This window comes from Arachis hypogaea, chromosome 2 (genome assembly GCF_003086295.3).
Source record: "Arachis hypogaea cultivar Tifrunner chromosome 2, arahy.Tifrunner.gnm2.J5K5, whole genome shotgun sequence".
Classification (NCBI taxonomy): Eukaryota; Viridiplantae; Streptophyta; class Magnoliopsida; order Fabales; family Fabaceae; genus Arachis; species Arachis hypogaea.
The window spans coordinates 7,995,831-8,015,206 of record NC_092037.1 but is presented as its reverse complement, the minus strand read 5'-3'; the positions used below and the strand labels follow the sequence as shown (position 1 = coordinate 8,015,206).

General features: G+C 30.3%; 2 protein-coding genes across 2 annotated transcripts; one reads left to right on the top strand and one right to left on the bottom strand.

Annotated features, from left to right (window-relative positions):
* The first annotated feature begins 235 nt into the window (after window positions 1-235).
* Window positions 236-1,593, top strand: LOC140177802 (uncharacterized). The gene is made up of 3 exons (XM_072210985.1): window positions 236-609; window positions 1,197-1,247; window positions 1,333-1,593. Exons 1-3 carry the CDS (start codon window positions 238-240, stop codon window positions 1,468-1,470), a joined length of 561 nt encoding a protein of 186 aa, XP_072067086.1. The 5' UTR covers window positions 236-237; the 3' UTR covers window positions 1,471-1,593.
* Window positions 1,594-11,760: 10,167 nt separating this feature from the next.
* LOC112721229 (probable E3 ubiquitin-protein ligase RHY1A) lies at window positions 11,761-12,216 on the bottom strand. The gene has a single exon (XM_025772302.1). It carries the CDS (start codon window positions 12,214-12,216, stop codon window positions 11,761-11,763), a length of 456 nt encoding a protein of 151 aa, XP_025628087.1.
* Window positions 12,217-19,376: the final 7,160 nt, after the last annotated feature.

Below are 19,376 nucleotides of genomic sequence, written 5' to 3'. Positions count from 1 at the left end.
AAATTAATCCTAAATTTTTAAAAAAATTAATGAGACAAAATTAAAATAAAATAAAATTTAGATGTATTTTTAAAATTTTAACCAATTTTAAGAACAAAACATATATATTTAACTCTTTAATTTTTCTTTTGAAGGAGTAGTTTGTTTCAAAATTTATAGTTATTTTAAAGAATAAATTTGGAAATATTACTCTCATGTTTATCTAATATTTTATTTTTTTGTGAATGATAATTCTTGATGCTAGCACCAATAATCAGAAATCGAGGTTGGTTAAGTTGGATGATGGCTCTGTTGCTCTTTGTTGTTAGAATGTTTAGACCGTCACTACTACTTAATAGAATTTATAAGAGAAGAGAACTTATTAGAGGTTCACCTAATGGGATTAATGGTGCTAGTGATAGTAATTTACATTCACCACAATATGCTGTTTCTACAAGTCAAAATGAAACCGAAAATTCGCCACGTGAAGCTCGTGATTATCATTACAATGACCATTATTCATCAGATCCCAGTGTCTCACAGCATGTATCTGATAATGATGTTGATAATGATGTTGAGGAAGATATGATTCGAGCTGCAATTGAGGCTTCAATGAATACCAATGTTAATGTATGTATTTCCACAATATAAAGTTAATTTCTTTCTAATTTTTTTTAGATGAGTTTTTGTTATTTTAAAATTAAAATCTTTTTCTTTTTGTTCAAATAGTTTTTTTAAAATTTTATTTTGTCAGTGTTTTTAGTTTATTTAAATGCTATTGCAATATGTTAAAATTCATTAGCAAAATGTTTTGTATAACAGAATATGCTAAATTTTAATTTTTCATTAGTTAACATTTGACGAAATAAACTAATTTTTAGAAGCAGAACCATAAGAAGAAAATTAGAAACCTATATATATATATATATGGTTGAGTGTATAGTACATATAATTATAGTGACTATATAAATAATTTTAAAATTAAAATTATACTTTTTTATATTTTAATAATATTTTTTTAAAACTAAAAGATATTATTATATAATAAATAACTATTATTTTAATCTTAATAATATTTTTTTAAGATACGATAACCATCTTAGTATAGAGTATATATAGACACTACAACACACACTTATATATGCAAAAGCTAACCACCTATTTAATTTTTTTAAAGTTTTTCTCAAGTTTTCCATATTGAAACATTATTTTTTCAGGGTTCATTGGACGATGATGATTTGGCTGAAGCACTTTCACTGTCCTTAAAGGTTATGAGTTTTTTTTTAATTTTTTATTTTTTACAATATATATTAATATTTCTTATTTATATTTTCAAATGATATTTGAATTTAGACTGCGGCTGAAGAAGAAGAAGAACGTGAATTTATAGTTAAAGAAATAATAAGCAAGATAGAGCAAAGCAAAGCAACAACAGTAGAAGAATCGGACATGAGTATCATACTGCCGCATGAATATATATCACAAGAATAAGAGAGCGGAAAGAAAAAAAAAAAATTTTTGTGTGATGCGAAAATTTTCAGGAATTAAGTTGTTAATTTACTTAAAAAAATACTATAAAGTCTGTATCTCAACTTAAATACAAATTAGTCAATATATAATACATAAATTAAGAAATAAATATATAGAAATGTATTTTTCTACATATATTTCGACAGAAAAACACTCACATAAAGACGCTATTTTTTAATAATTAAAATTTAATTTATATAATCGATTAAACTGTATTATTTTTGTCAAAATTAGACCAACCAAATTGATTTGACCAAAAAATCGATAAATCAAATCTTAAATCGATCTATTTTAATTTTTTTTATAGAAAATTGCTATAATACTCCTATGAAAAATGACTTAAAATATTTCTATTATATATTTTAAAAATTCTAAATCCTAATCTTTCTCTTCTCTCTATGCTATCATTGAATGAGAATTTAGAATTTTTAAAATTAATATATATAATAAGAATATTTTAGTCATTTTTTATAATAAGAGTATTATAGCTATTTTTCTATAAAAAAGAATATTAATTTAGATCGATTCAAGATTTGATTTATCGATTTTTCAATCAAATCAATTTGTTTCGTCCAAAAATAACACACTTTGATCGATTATATATGTTAAATTTTAATTAATAAAAAATATTTAAAAAAGACGTTTTAAGCATCTTCATGTAAGTGGTTCCATTTTAACAAAGTTTAATTTTTATTTCGTAGAAAAAAAAAAAAACAAAGATATACTATAGAGTATAGATAGAAAAATTTATTTGGTCATAGATAACAACAAGAATAACGATATTTTTACCATTTTTTCTATTTTGAGACAAATTTCTTTATACTTTCGGACAAAAATAAAGACAAAAACTTAATCACAAAAATATCTAGAATAGAATAGGTATATAAATGGATTACATTGTGAGAAAAGTAGAATAGATATATAGATGAATCACAAATGATAATGCGTTATAAAATAATAAAAAATGTTATTTATACACTAAAATTAATTATTAAAATCAGTCATTAATATATTTATGTATAAATATGTGTGATTTAATTTATTTTAATATGTATTTATATTTCAGCATATATTTTATACTGATAACTGATTTTAATAACTAATTTTAGTGTACATATAATATAAATAGAGAATGCAACGCTTTTTAAAAAATGACCTTTTATTTATTTTATATTATTAATTATTTTAATTATTGAATTTAATTATAATAAATAAATTAATTTTATTTTAATTTATATTAATTTTTCGTCTAATGTATTTTGATTTATAATTATTAAGAGTATCATAATACTTAATCATTTATTTGATTTGATTGATATAAATATAAAATATTTTCTTATACTTTTACAAAAAAGGACAAAAAGTTAATCACAAAAATATTTACAACGGTGAGATATGTTGTAGAATTAAATAAATAAGAAAGATGTAACAAATATAAATATGAAAATATAATTAGGTAATTTAAATAGTAATATTCACTAGAATTATTATATTAATATAGTAGATATAATTAATATATTTAATAATATTAAAGTCTATAAAAAATAAAAAGAATAGTAAAAAAGAGAGAATAGTATAAGAGATATGCTATTGTTTTATTGCTTGTAATCGTGTGTTGTACGTAAAGGCTATGAAGTCTTATTTATAGTTGTTCAAAATCAACCTTTATTAAAGGTTGGTCTTCAAATTTCTTTATTGAAATCTTCAGCCGCCCATATCATTAATGGGCATCTATATCACAACACTCCTCCTTGGATGACCATTTAAGATTATTGCCTCGTTAAAACCTTACTAAAAAAAATCCAGTGGGAAAAAAAAACCTTAGTGAAGGAAAAAGAGTACAATATTCTTTAATGATTGGGCTGTCTCATTAAAAACCTTGTCAAGAAAAACCCAATGGGAAAAAAACTTGACCAAGGAAAAAAGAGTACAGTCTCCCCCTCTTGTCGACATCATTTAATGTCTCGAAATTGGCGCATCCCAATCTCATGTACCAATCTTTTAAAGGAGGATTTTGGGAGTGACTTTGTAAATAAATCTGCCAGATTGTCACTTGAGCGGATCTGTTGGACATCAATTGTCCCTTGATTTTGAAGATCATGAGTAAAGAAGAATTTGGGAGAAATATGCTTCGTTCTATCACCTTTAATGTATCCACCCTTAAGTTGAGCAATGCATGCTGTATTATCTTCAAATAGGACAGTTGGAGCTATCTTATGATCAATCAGTCCACATGATGACAGAATATATTGAATCAGACTCCTCAGCCAAAAACACTCGCGACTAGCTTCATGAATCACCAATATTTTGGCATGATTAGAGGATGTTGCAACAATCATCTGTTTTGTGGACTTCCATGATATAGCTGTTCCACCATATTTAAACAGGTATCCTGTTTGAGATCTCCCTTTATGTGGATCAGACAAGTATCCATCATCTGCATAGCCAACTAATTGTGACTTGGATCCATAGGGATAAAACAATCCCATATCAACCGTCCCATGAAGATATCGAAAGATTTGTTTGATTCCACTCCAATGTCTTCTGGTTGGCGAGGAACTATATCTTGCTAGTAAATTCACAGCAAATGATATATCAGGTCGCGTATTATTAGCAAGATACATTAGCGCTCCAATGGCACTAAGATATGGTACTTCAGGACTAATGATATCTTCATTTTCTTCTTTAGGGCGGAATTGATCATTTTTCACATCCAAAGATCTTACGATCATTGGGGTACTCAAAGGATGTGACTTATCCATATAAAATCTTTTTAAGATCTTCTCTGTGTATGTTGTTTGATGAATAAAGATCCCGTCTTTTGTATGCTTGATCTGCAGGCCGAGACAAAATTTAGTCTTTCCAAGATCTTTCATCTCAAACTCTTCTTTTAGAGTTTTTATAATTGTTGGAATCACTTCAGGACTCCCAATAATATTTAAATCATCAACGTACACAGCAATTATAATGAATCTGGAAGCTGTTTTCTTTATGAAAACACACGGGCATATATCATCATTCTTGAAACCGTTTTTGGCCAGATACTCAGTAAGATGATTATACCACATTCATCCAGATTGCTTTAGACCATATAAAGATCTTTGCAATTTGACTGAGTATAACCCTTGCGAATATTCATTGGATGGTTTAGATATCTTTAGTCCTTCAGGAACTTTCATATAGATATCCCGATCTAATGAGCCGTATAAATAGGCTGTTACCACATCCATTAAATACATATGCAGTTTATGATATGCATATAAACTGACCAAATAACGCAATGTTATCGCATCCACTATAGGGGAATACGTTTCTTCATAATTTATACCGGGCCTTTGTGAAAAATCTTGTGCCACAAGTCGGGCTTTATAGCGCACAACTTCATTTTTTTCATTTCGTTTTCTCACAAATACCCACCGGTATCCAACAGGTTTTACATCTTCTGGTGTACGGACTACAGGTCCAAAGACTTCACGTTTTGTAAGTGAGTCTAACTCAGCCTTCATGGCTTCTTTCCATTTTGGCCAATCATTCCTTAGTCGACATTCTTCGACTGATCTTGGATCAAGATCCTTACTTTTATGCATGATATTTAATGCCACGTTATATGCAAATATTTCATTGACAATTGTCTTATTTCGGTCCCATTTCTTTCCTGTAAAGACATAATTTATCGAGATCTCGTCATTTTCATAATTTTCAGGTACCTGAACGTCTTCTGGCGTTAACACTATATCAGAATTTTGGACAACTGCAGGTGTCTCTACTATGTCTTTTTTAACAGGAATATTATTTACCTCTTTTCTCTTTCGAGAATTTTTGTCTTTGGAACCGACAGGCCTGCCATGCTTCTGGCGTGTATTTGCTTCGGTGGCAATTTGTCCAACTGGGACATCAATTCGAATTGGAGGATTTTTCGCTGGTATATATGACTTGGTTATCCTTTTTGTATCGGAAAATGCATCAGGCAATTCATTTGCTATTCTTTGCAAATGTATAATCTTTTGAACTTCTAGTTCACATTGCCCTGATCGAGGATCTAAATGCATCAATGATGATGCATTCCAATTAAGTTTCTTTTTAGGAAGCTTATTCTCTTCCCCTAATGTTGGAAATTTTGATTCATCAAAATGACAATCCGTAAACCAGGCTTTAAACACATCTCCAGTTTGTATCTCAAGATACCTCACTATAGAGGGAGAATCATATCCAACATATATCCCCAATTTTCTTTGGGGTCCCATTTTGGTGAGATTAGGTGGTGCAATGGGAACATATATCGCACACCCAAATATTCTTAAATGAGAGATATTTGGCTGCTGGCCAAAAGCTAATTGCATAGGAGAGAACTGATGGTAACTCGTTGGCCTCAAACGAATAAGTGCTGCGGCATGTAAAACAGCATGTCCCCAAACCGAGGTTGGGAGATTTGTTCTCATAAGTAAGGGTCTAGCAATTAATTGGAGGCGTTTAATAAGTGATTCTGCTAACCCATTTTGTGTGTGAATATAAGCTACTGGATATTCAACACTTATTCCATTAGCCATATAATAAGCATCAAAAGCTTGTGAAGTAAATTCACTAGCATTATCAAGGCGGATTGCTTTGATTGGATTTTCTAGAAATTGTGCTTTTAATCGAATAATTTGAGCCAGTAATTTCGCAAACGCCAGGTTGTGAGAAGACAATAAGCACACATGTGACCATCTCAAAGATGCGTCTATTAGGACCATAAAATATATAAAAGATCCACATAGTGGATGAATAGGTCTACATATATCACCTTGAATCCTTTCTAGGAATTCAGAGGACTCAAATCCAATCTTTACTGGTGATGGCCTTAATATTAACTTTCCCTGAGAACATGCAGCACAACAAAATTCACTAGTTTTAAGAATCTTCTGGTTCTTTAGTGAATGTTCATGAGAGTTTTCAATAATTCTCCTCATCATGGTTGTTCCCGGATGACCCAATCGGTCGTGCCAAGTTATGAAATAATTTGGGCTAGTAAACTTTTGGTTTACAGTGGCATGTGATTCAATTGCACTAATCTGGTATAATACAACCCAAATGAAAGTGAGGGTAACTTTTCTAATATTACCTTTTTATTTAAATCATGAGTTGTGATACATAAATACTCATGATTTTCCTCATTCATGGTCTCAATATGATATCCATTTCGGTGAATATCTTTAAAGCTCAACAAGTTTCTTCGAGACTTGATAGACAACAGTGCATTATTTATTATGAATTTTGTTCCTCCGGGAAACAAAATTATAGCTCTTCCGGAGCCTTCAATCATATTGCCTGAGCCAATAATAGTATTAACACATTCTTCTTTTGGCACAAGATGGGTCAAATATATATCACTTTTGAGAATGGTATGCGAACTTGCACTATCCGCAAGGCATACATCTTCATTACATATCCTTGCCATTCTCTTCAAAGACAAATAATAATAAAATGAGTAGTATGCACAGTTAAATTGAATAATTGATCGGAATTATTTTTCTAAGAAATACTGCACATAAAAATAATGTCATATACTAAATTTTTTTTAAAACATGACATATTTAATGATTTCAAAATTCATAAACATTAATATTTCATTATTTATATACATCACATTTGAAATTTAAATACATAGAAAATAAAACTTAATAATAATTTCTTTATATTATTTATTTACATGGATACATAACAATCTCACATTTTAAACTATTCAATCATTGATCAAATGACCAATATTTCCTTCAGAATCCTCAATGAAATCAGATACATCATAATGAGTGGTGGAATTTTCAGCATCATTTGAAACAAAATTCGATTCTTTTTCCTTGTCGTCCTTTTTCAAAGATGCCTGGTAAAGATCGACTAGGTGCCTTGGGGTACGGCAGGTACGTGATCAATGGCCCTTTCCACCACAACAGAAACACTTATCCTCTGTTGATTTATTCTGCCTGATATTTCTTTCTTTATCCCACTTCTGGTGAAATCATCTCTTTTGAATATAATTCATTTTCCTTCCATAATTTTTCTTGTTATTAAAAGCTTGCCATTTACCTCTTTTGGGGTAATTTGCCGTATTTACTTCAGGAAATGGGGCGGCGCTAGCTGGGCGCGCTTCATGATTTTTCAATAACAACTCATTGTTGCTTTCAGCAACAAGAAGGTAAGAAATTAACTCAGAATATTTTTTAAACCCTTTTTCTCGATACTGCTGCTGCAGGAGCACATTCGAGGCATGGAAGGTTGAGAAAGTTTTCTCCAACATATCATGATCAGTGATCTTTTCCCCACATAATTTCATTCGTGAGGTGATTCGAAACATTGCAGAATTATATTCATTTATGAATTTAAAATCTTGTAGACGCAAGTGCGTCCATTCATATCGAGCTTGAGGAAGTATCACCGTTTTCTGATGATTATACCTTTCTTCAAGGTATTTCCAAAGATCTGCAGGATCTTTTAATGTGAGATATTCATTTTTCAATCCTTCGTCAAGATGACGACGAAAAAAAATCATGGCTTTGGCTTTATCCTTCTGGGATGCATTATTTTCAGCCTTAATGGTATCTCCAAGATCTATTGAATCAAGATGAATTTCAGCATCTAATACCCATGATAAATAATTGTTTCCAAATATATCAAGAGTATTGAATTCAAGATGAGAGAGTTTTGACATAATGAAAAATTGTTATCTGAATCTTCTTAAAAATTTGATCAGAGTCTCGTGCTTATAACGTGTTGTAGAATTAAATAAATAAGGAAGATGTAATAAATATAAATATGGAAATATAATTAGATAACTCAAGTAGTAATATTTACTAGAATTATTATATCAATATAGTAAATATAATTAATATATTTAATAATATTAAAGTATATAAGAAATAAAAAGAATAGTATAAGAAAAATGCTATTTTTTATTGCTTGTAATTGTGTGTTGTACGTAAAGGCTATAAAGTCTTATTTATAGTTATTCAAAATCAACTTTTATTAAAGGTTGGTTTTCAAAAATTTTTATTGAAATCTTCAGTCGCCCATATCACTAATGGACATTCATATCACTTATGACAACAAGATACAGGAGTTTTTTCTGTTAAATATAACACCATCAAATAATAAAGTTTCAGAATATTATGATCGACAAAAAAGGAAAAAAGAAGATATGATGCTATTAAAGTATTAATAAGATAAGTGGTATGTGCGGCTGGCACCAAACTAACCATCCTCTCGAAACTATCTCGTCTTTCAATTAAAATTTATTTAATTATATTATAAAAAAATATTTTATTTTATATAAAATAATTTAAAAAATATTAGAAATATTATAAAAATTTGTAATGTCTAATGATTTTGATAAATATATACATGTACTCAAATTTTAAATAAAATACTCTACATAGTCAATAATAATATAAAAATTAAAAAAATATATTTTTATCATCTATTTACTTAAGTCATTGACACATTACAAAATTTTATAGTACTCCTAAAAAAATATTTTATTTCAAGCATAGTAATTTAAAAAAAATATTTTATCCAAAAAAATATTTTATACCATGTAAAATAATTTAAAAAATATTAGAAGTATTATAAAAATTTGTAATAGACGCATTTAAATTACTAGGGCTGTCTTTGCATGTATAATTCGAATCGCTCTGGTTCAAACTATCTTTAACACCATATCCATGTCTAATTCGAATCAAGCTGAGACTTACATCCATACATAATTCGAATTGGATTATTTCGAATTACAAAAACTTTATCTAATTTGAATTACTATTGGTTTTCCTAATTCGAATTGAGCTCATTCTAATTAAATAGAAAAGTGATTATGGGTGATTCAAGTAACGTTTTTGATTTGATAGAACTAAGTAATTTTATTCTCCTAAAATTTTATAGTCATAGCATATGGATTCGACTATATTTTTATGTTGGTTGTCGAACACCTAACACAACCCTCCTCCTTTATTCGAGTTTGAGACTGGCTATGTACCGCAAGTGTAACATAGGCGGAGTTTCTTAAAATTTTATAGTACTCCTAAAAAAATATTTTATTCCACGCATAGTAATTTAAAAAAATATTTTATCCAAACAAAATATTTTATACCATGAAAAATAATTTAAAAAAATGACTTAAAAAATGTTATGAGTACTATAAAAATTTGTAACAGACACATTCAAATTACTAGAGTTGTCCTTGTATGTATAATTCGAATCGTTCTGGTTCAAACTACCTTAACACCATATCCATGCCTAAGCTGATTCGAACTAAGTAAGACTTACATCCATACATAATTCAAATTGAATTTATTCGAATTACAAAAACTTCTACTAATTTAATTTTATCTAATTTAAATTATTATTCGTTTTTCTAATTCGAATTGAGCTCATTCGAATTACATAAAAAAGTGATTATAGATGATTCAAGTAACATTTTTGATTTAATAGAATTAAGTAATTTTATTCTCTATTTAGGTTAATTGTATCAATTGCCCTAATATAATTATTTATGTGCACTGGTGAAGTAGTGATACTTGCATATAAAAAATAGCAACATGCTCAGAAACTATATTAAAGCTTAGTTAGCTTTTAACGTGTAAGAATAATTTATATCTTTATACATATATATGCCCTGGTTAACGATTTTGAGTTATAATAAATCTGGAGAAACAATATAGATTTTGGATGTTAATTTTTTTTAATGTACAAATCTTTTGTTAGTTTATTTTTCTTGTTCCATTAGTAAGACCAATTGAGTTAACATTCTTGTTTTGATTAAGGATTGTTATGTTAGAAAAAAAAAGGTACAAAAAGACACTAAGGCTATTGATAATATCTTCAAAAATACTCAAGTTTAATAAAATTCAGAGAATAAGCTACTATTTCTATTTACGAAAGTTGAAAACGCTGACATATCTACCCATAAAAAAAGAAATTACTATTTGTACCCATAAAACATGAGTTCTATATAATAAAATTATCCAAACACTAAAAAATCACATAAAAACTCCAAATTACCCTTATCATCATTTGCATCATCTTTTTCCCACCACTACCGCCGCCATTAACCCTAACCCCATTCTCTTTCTCTCTCTCCTTCCATTTTCTGAGCACGTCGCCGCCGTCAGAGTCCGTCAACTCTGCCAACTCCTTCCTCTCTCTCTCTTTCCTTCTATATTTTGTTTCTCTCTCTTCTACTTTTTCGAATGGTTGCATGATGTAGGTTCAGTGGTCTCTGGATTTGTAGACTGGGGAAGAACGGGTGGAACCGCGGACTCGACAGGGGCTGGAACTCTGTGTCAGCGAGAGATGGAGGGCTAGCTGGAATGGGTTGGGCAATGGTAGTGATCAGGCAGCAGCAGCGGCTCTAGGGTTGTAAAAGGCGACGGTGGTCTTGGGATTGCGGAGGTGAGGCAAGAGGAAGAAGAAGAAAGAGAGAGGGAAAGGGTGGAGGAGAAAAAGAAAGGGGGAAATGACGCGGCGGCGGCGAGTGGAGGTTGGGTGGGACTTGACGGCGCCAGCGACTGTTGAGTGTCGCAGCGGTGGTTACGCAGAGGAGCTAAGAAGGGGCGAGAGAGAGGAAGAAGAGTGAAAATCGGGTGAGGGGGGACAGTTTGGTGTTTGCCGGTGGTGGTGCCGTGGTCTCAGACAATTTGCTTTCTCTATTGTTGTTGTTGTTGTTGTTGTTGTTGTTGTTGCTTTATGTGAAGAAGATGATAATGGAAGTATAGTGGTGGTGGTGATGGTAGTGATGAAGAAAATGAGGTGGTGGTGCATTTAAATTGAGTGATGGTGGTAATTAGGGTTTAGGATGGTGGTGAGGAAGAATTTCGGTGGTGGGTTTGGGATTGGAAAAGTGGTGGTGTGGAGTAAGTGGTGGTGGTGGGGTAATTTGAAAATTTCAAATAATTTTTTTGGATTTGGCTAGTTCTGTTAGCAAAAATTTGTGTTTTATGGGTACAAATGATAATTTTCTTTTTCTATGAGTAGATATATTAGCGTTTTTAACTTTTATAGTTACAAATGGTAGTTTACTCAAATTCAAAATAACATGACAAATTAATCAATTCTTATTAGTTGTTTGTATAAAGTTAATTTACAGACTGATTTAACAAAACAATTATTAGAATTATACTTTCAAAATTACTATTTATTCATAATTCTTTTAACAATTAGGATAATAATGCGACATAATTAAAACAAATTAAAGAACCCTACTGAACACAAAAATAGAAGATGAACCTATTCATCATCTATCTCTGAAGTTGGAAATAGGATGCTGCGGCACAATGGGCAAGAATGTGGCGACTCACAGTTGGCACAGCATCGGAGCCACGGGAGTAAGCAGCGATTATGAAAAACATGCGAGCAATTTGTACGAACAATATCTACACTTGAATCTTCATTACCATGGTCAAACTTCTCCAAACAAATGGCGCATTCAGCATCATCATCTTGCTCATCAGAATCTTGAACAACATTGTACGAAGTAACATGAAGGTTCACAACAATCTCCCGCGTGTTGGAGTCACACCTTCTTGCAGTTTCGACTATGTTAGGTAAAATTTGGTCAAATAGCTCAGGGGACACAGATAGTGAAGAAAAGATTTCAGGTAACAAGATTGTGTCTTCTCTGCTGAGGTCTGTGAGTGGAGTACCACTACATAGGATGTCTGAAGGAACCAAGATTGCTTCCATGGCTGTAGTTGTCGTAGAAGAAGAGTGAATCTCAGGAGCTGGGTTTGAGCTTTCAATAATTTGGATCAATTTTTTGGTGCAATTGAAGATGATGGAGAAGCAATCATCGAAATCAAACTGTTGTGGTATGGATCTTCAATGGGAGTGATTTGCAAAGAAGAAGAGGGGAATTCCATGGAAACGTATTATAAGAAGTTATTGGGGGATTAGAAAATTTTATAAATTCCAAGTATTAAAGTCCCAAGAGAAGGGTTGAAAGGAGTATAAAAAAAAGAATGACACAATAAAATTATATAAATTGTTTCACCAAAATGTTTAAATAGAATCTTAACAAACTAATTAAAAGATAAGATAAAATAATTTAATTCAAATCTTTTAAAGATAAGATAACTAAATTGAAACTTGATTTATTTTAGGATAAATTAAATTTATTTAGTGTAAATTAAATTTAATTAATTTGATTTATATTGAGTTACAAACGAGATAATCATATAACTGTAACACCCTAATCTTTAGCACGTCATGATCGTACCAAAAGTAAGGAGTTACTAACCTGTTCTCCTTATTTACTATTTAATATTGAGCCTTTAGGTCGATATCGCATTTCAGTTTATAAGAAAATACCAAAAAATTATTTGTAGTAATTCAAATCACACAATTATTAATAATAATAAATGCTATACAAATGAATTCAATATAAAACTCAAATACAATACCTATCCCTCTGGATAAAATAAAAACCCTAAAGCAACAAGGACGAGGAAACTCTATAAAAATAACAAGAATCACAAGTAAATCTACTAGTCGTCTGCATCTTCTAACTGAATCTTCGAACCTGTGTCACTGAAAGGGTGGAAGATTTTGGGGTGAGAACAAACCACACTTTCTCAGTAGGGAATGGGAATGCCATAAAAGTAATGAATTTAATGCAAATAATTAACTTACTTAGTAAAACTATTTTGTTAACCCTTTGGAAATACTTTTATTTCTACTTTAGATAAATACTTACTTTTCTTTAAATTTCTAAACTCAAAACAAATTTTAAATATAAAACTAGTCACCTTTTCTGTCTCTCAGTCACATAGTTAATCCTCAGTCAAATGTCAACTCGTAATCACTTTAAAACACTCACAAACAAATAGTGCAAGCAAGAGATTCAATTCAATGTACAAGCAAGTCACAACAAGACAAACAATACAATCACAAAGTAATAAAACAAGCAAGCGTAATCAAATGCAAATGTGCAAACAACATGATGCATGTCTATCCCTAACGCAGGTCATGAGCTCATGTGTCGGTTGCCTACCCGCTCCCGACATTACCTGGCACAAGTACCAAATATGGCTTTCCAAATGCATCAGTGTGCTTATAAGTCGTACGGCTAGGCCGCATCAGTGTGACTTTCTAAATCAATAAGCGTACATCTGGAAAACAGTTCTCAGTGTGTGGGCGTCCCCACTTTACATTTGGCACTAAAGCCTAAACAATGTCACATCTGCTCTCCTGTGGCAGAGATTCCTTTTCTTAAAAAACCAAGCTCAAAACAACATTTAGAACAAAATCTCTCCTTACAGAATTGGATTTAAAACATTATGTTTTTCTTAATAAATCTAGTTTAAAAATAGAATACACCTTTTCTCAACTAAATAAATCTAGTTTAAAAATAATTTAATTTTTCAAAACCAAATCTTTTAAAATAACTTTTCAAATAAAACCTCAGATTTTATAAAATTTCGGTAGCACTTCTCCTAAAACTCGGGTTTAGCCACCCTTTTCGGGTCCTAACTGAACCATTTTCAACCTCTTTTCAATCAAGAAATCAAATACAGTCACAAACACAATTCAAACTCATCATTCAGTCATTTCAAACAATCATAAATTATTTACAAATATCCACTAGACTTTCATGGCATTCATAGTTTAAAAACAGTTAATTTTAAAACAAAATCCCCTACTTCCGTATGAAATCAAAATCAACAAATGTTTCGAAAAAAATTTTTGACCGAGATGCTGAAAAAAAAAAAACGTCAAGAATCGTCTGTGCCTCCTAAAATTCTAATTGGCCGAACTCAAGAGAAAAGGAAACTATATTACCGTCAGCTTCCACCAATCAAAAGTGACGCCAATACATAGAGAAAGAAGATACAAACACTTTTTACCGAATTAAATTTTTTATTAAAGTTATGGATCCCAAAAAATCGAGACTAAAAGTTTACGGTGCCGTTGTTCTCTCGTTCTCTCTCACTCACGACATTCTCTTCATTTTCCCAAAGAAAATGATTCAGTATTGCTTAGAGAAGGAATGGTTAATAAAAGAAGAATGAATAATTAGTGTTAAGGTGACACATGGAAGACTTATGTGTCATTGATTATATATATATATATATATATATATATATATATATATATATATATATATATATATATATATATATATATATATATATATATATATATAAAGCTTAGCAAGTAACCCATTCCATTTTTTATTCTTTCATTCCCTTAAAGGCTTTCGGCCGATGGGAATAATAATAATAATAATAATAATAATAATAATAATAATAATAATAATAATAATAATAACTATAAAAACTAATTTAATTTTTGTTTCATCAAATTATTTTTTGATAAATAATTAAATTTAATAAAATAAATAATAATTAAATTAAACTTTAATAATTATAAAATTTTATTTAATTATTATTGTTAAACAAATAATTTTCTTAAAAATTACATCTCCATATAATATATTAGTTCATAAATAGCTAATTATTTAATTTTAAAAAAATTCGGGACTTACAATAACAATTCAATTTAAGATATCTACTTAGTATTAATTCTCATTCTATTTATTCATATAATTTATTAAAAATAAAAGTTGTCTTGTATGAATATAAATACAGATTTTTCGTGTTGAATAGTTAAAATAAGTGTCCAAAATTAATTATATGTAAAAAATTAAAAATGAATAAAAATATTTTAATTTTAGATCAATAAATTAAAATTAAATGAACAAAATGATTTTTAACTAATGATTCTTTTCATATATTTATTTATTTTTTATTTATAAATCTACTAGTAAATATTAAATAGTAATACTTTTTCACTATAAATTTGATGGTGAATCCTTCAGTATTATAAAAAAAGTTAGATATATAGTATTATTTTATATTATATTGTGGTCAATTATATTTGTGTAGCATTGTTGTACTTTTTTTTTTTTTGAAAGTAACTGAATTTTGAACTCCTTACCAAAAGTAATACAATCGTTGGAGAAGGAATTCCTCAAATGTCAAATTTCATAGTAAAAACGAACAACAAAGATAATAACTTGTTGGAGAAGGAATTATTTTTTTCATCCATAAAATTAGAAATTAAAGAGTTAAAATTATTTCATATGAAAAATGCAATTTCTAAAAAATTATCTTTTAGTGAGTTTAAAGTCACTGAAGAATTTTTCTATAACAAAAAATTATGATGACAATGACAATGAAAAGAAAATAGATGATTTAAAGAAAGATGTTGCTTTTTGGATGAAAACAATTATACTGCTTTCAATTATAAAAGTGAATTTCAGAAGTTGAATTTGAGCGTTCGATAATTTGAATCAATTTTTTTGTGCAATTGAAGATGATGGAGAAGCAATCACCGAAATAAAACTCTTGTGGGATGGCTGTGTCTTCAACGAGAGTGATTTGCAAAGAAGAAGAGGTGAATTCCATGGAAAGGTAACAAAAGTAATTGGTTCGATTTATTCTATTGCTATGTAATTTTTATAGAATACTGATTTTCTTTAATAGTTTAAGAAAAACAATCTTTTATTAGTGAATCAACTCTTTATCTCAATTATAACTGATTTTAAATTTAGTTCTGATTTGATACATAGATTTAGTATATTTTTCATATATCTTAAATTGTTAAAAATATTTGATCAATCATTTATATTGATAATATATTAAGAGAACAATGTGTTTTTGCTGTCTTTTTTTAGTAAATATTATTGATTTTTGTACTGATATTACACTTGTTACATCTTCTTTGGTTAGACGTGCACAATCATTTAAAAAGTGGCCATAGCTTGAAGCATTAGCTTAGATAAGATGTAGTAAAATAAATTGATTAGTAACTTTCGAGTGAAAAAAAAAAGCAAAGGAAATAAACTGTTTTTCAAACAGAAAGTACAGGGAGTCAATGGTCTAAACGTACAATGTGTACAATGAAGGTTTAAGAAATATTAGAGATATGACCATCAGTATTACTATTACATTGTCCTGTCAGGTTACGCTTCGATTCTTGGTGAACTCCAAAATCAATTTAAGTTTTTGGGATGAGTGATTTTATGACATGAGATGTTTATTATTCCTGGTATCCCGGATGTTTATTCTGAATAGTATGAGTGATGTTCATTTTATTCATGGACCAAAGATTTAGCCCATTGTACACATTGTACGCTTAGGCCATTAACTCCCTAATACTACTCTTTTTCAAATTACAATAATCAAATTTTTTTTTGGTATGACTAATAATTAATTAATTAATAAAGATTAAAATCACAAAAGTATATATAGGATCTATTAAGTTATTAAGATAAATCTCTATAGCGTCAATAGGATATTTTACAATGTTTATAATACACTATTTATTTGACTCAATATAAATAAAAGACAAAAATCAATCCACTTTTTTTTACCCTAATTTCAAAAATCCTATTCGCCAATGAGTAATAGCTCAAACGACATAGTCTCCTTATATTCAATTAAGAGGTTGCGAATTCTTATCTTTGGTAAAAAAAAAATTTCAAAAATCCTATTCATTTTGATTTTAACTGTAACCATCTAATATTCTAATCCTTAATTAAAATTATCCCTAATTCTTTTTTGTATTCTCCGACGGCAACCCTTTCCACCAAACCCTTACCGCACCCAACCATCTCCCGCCGCTTCTCCATCAGCGCCGACCAGACCTCCATTGCTCACCCTCCAGCGCGCGCCGACCATCCCACCGCCGCATCTCTATCAACGCCGAACTGACCCCCACTGCTCACTCTCAAGCGCGAGCTTCTTCCGTCGCCGGCAGCAGTCAGTGTGGTCTCCCCCTGTTTTCCGGCGCGGGTGTCGATTGGGCTTCACCGAAGTGCCTCATCGTCCACGGAGTTGCTCATCACAGGAGCCTGGGTCGCGGCTCGCGTCTGCGCCAGCACCGAGACTGATGTTCGCGCTCGCTGCATCCTGCATCCCCCCTATTGTGTCAGCCCGTTGAAACCTATACCGTTTAACGGGTTGACCTAGGTGATGTTTTGGCCCCCAAGCACGTAATGACGTCGACGATCTACCAGAGGTTAGTGGGTTGATTCCTTAATGTGATTATAACTGTTTCTGTTGCTACTAGTTTTACATGCTATGAATCTTGTTAGGTGTTTGATTGTTCATAGTGACCGAATCAATTGTTGCAATTTCACTGTACTAGAAGGTGTATAGCTAGTTGTTCTTGTAGATGGTTGAAGTTGATTTAATCTTAGCGTGAAAGTTTTGCAAAAGTTTGATTTAAATAGGGTAGTAGTTTTTGCTTGCTGTACGGACGTCGTGCATGTAACAACACGTGATTTAGTTGACCTTTGTCGTTCTTTAGTTGACACTGTTCGGATGGTTACTTTAGCATGTATCCGGATGGTTGGTTTCTTTTCTAGGGACTGGTATTTGGTTTCACTAATTTTTTAGCTTGTTTTGATTCAAGTGCTATTTAACGCTTTGTCTGTTTTTAAGCAACTAAACTTGGTATGAGTCTTTTTTGTCGAAGTAATGTAAATTTATATATGGTACTCAAGTCGAGCTACGTAATCATTCATTCAATCAATTGAATATAAATTTGTTTTTGTCTTCAGTTAAAATCCAATATATTAAGGTCGCGAAGGTATGAAAAAAATGGTATTTCCTAAAATATAACAGATATTGCTAAGGTATGAAAAAATAAAATTCAAAAAATGGTCATATATATGCGATCTCCGAAAGATCAATTGAACTCTTTGATACCTATAGAGTATTCTCACTACATTGGACAGCCATAACTCTATAAAGGTTGCAAATACACATATCTAGCATAATCTACTTCCGTTATTCTCCTTTTCTTAAAGGCAGAGGAATTATTCTTTTTGTTACATTGTTTATTGAACCTTGAGGTTTGCATTTGTGATTGTTTTCCATTTAACACTATTAATATGCTCTCAAGAGAAAGAAAAAAGAAAGATGTCAGGGAAGTTTAACTAGACTAAAAGTTCATAATAACCTATACTTATGGTATCAAGTTGTTACTTGCAAATCACTTGACAAATCCTTCACATTATCTTCAGAAAGCTTTTTCTGAAGGATTTGTCAAGTGATTTTGAGCTAATTTTTTATTGTACAAATTTTTTTCATATTCTTTAATTATCATGAGAATAATGAAATAGTATTATATATAATAAGAGTAATTCTTCACATACAAGTGATTTTCAATACAAGTTATACAATTAATTTATATTCACGCCGTTTCACATTTTTTTTGTGCCTCTTTTTCTTCTTCTTCTTTTTCCGTGCTTCCTCTTCCTCTTCCTCTTCCTCTTCTTCTTCTTCCTCCGTGTCTCTTTTTCTTCTTTTTTCGTAATTTTTCTCTCTCGTTATCATCGTCATCAACACCACCTCTTTCTCCCTCTTTTTTTTATTGAAATTTCTTCTCCTCTTTTCGTTTTTTCTTTCTCCTTCATCAAAATCACCAGAAAAAACGAAGAAACATTATTCAAGGTACTGTTTTACTATTCTTCTAAATTTTTTTTAGATTGTCTCTGTCATGTGCGTCATCCTTAACCAGCAAAACATTAAAAGATTTCAAAAAGAAATATATTGTCTCCCCCTATATTGGGTGTATTTCTTAAATCCTTTGGGTGTATTTCTGTAATCCTTTGGGTGTATTTCTGTAATCGTTTGGTTTATTTCTGTAACTGTTTGGGGGTATTTCTGTAATCTTTTGGATGTATTTCTGTAATCATTTGGGTGTATTTTTGTAATCGTTCGGGCGTATTTCTGAAGTTCCATCATCATCAAAACAATTTCAAAGCTTGATTTCAGAAACCATGAAAATCGAAAAAAACAGAAGGAGATCGAAGGCAAAGAGAGAACGCTTTTCCA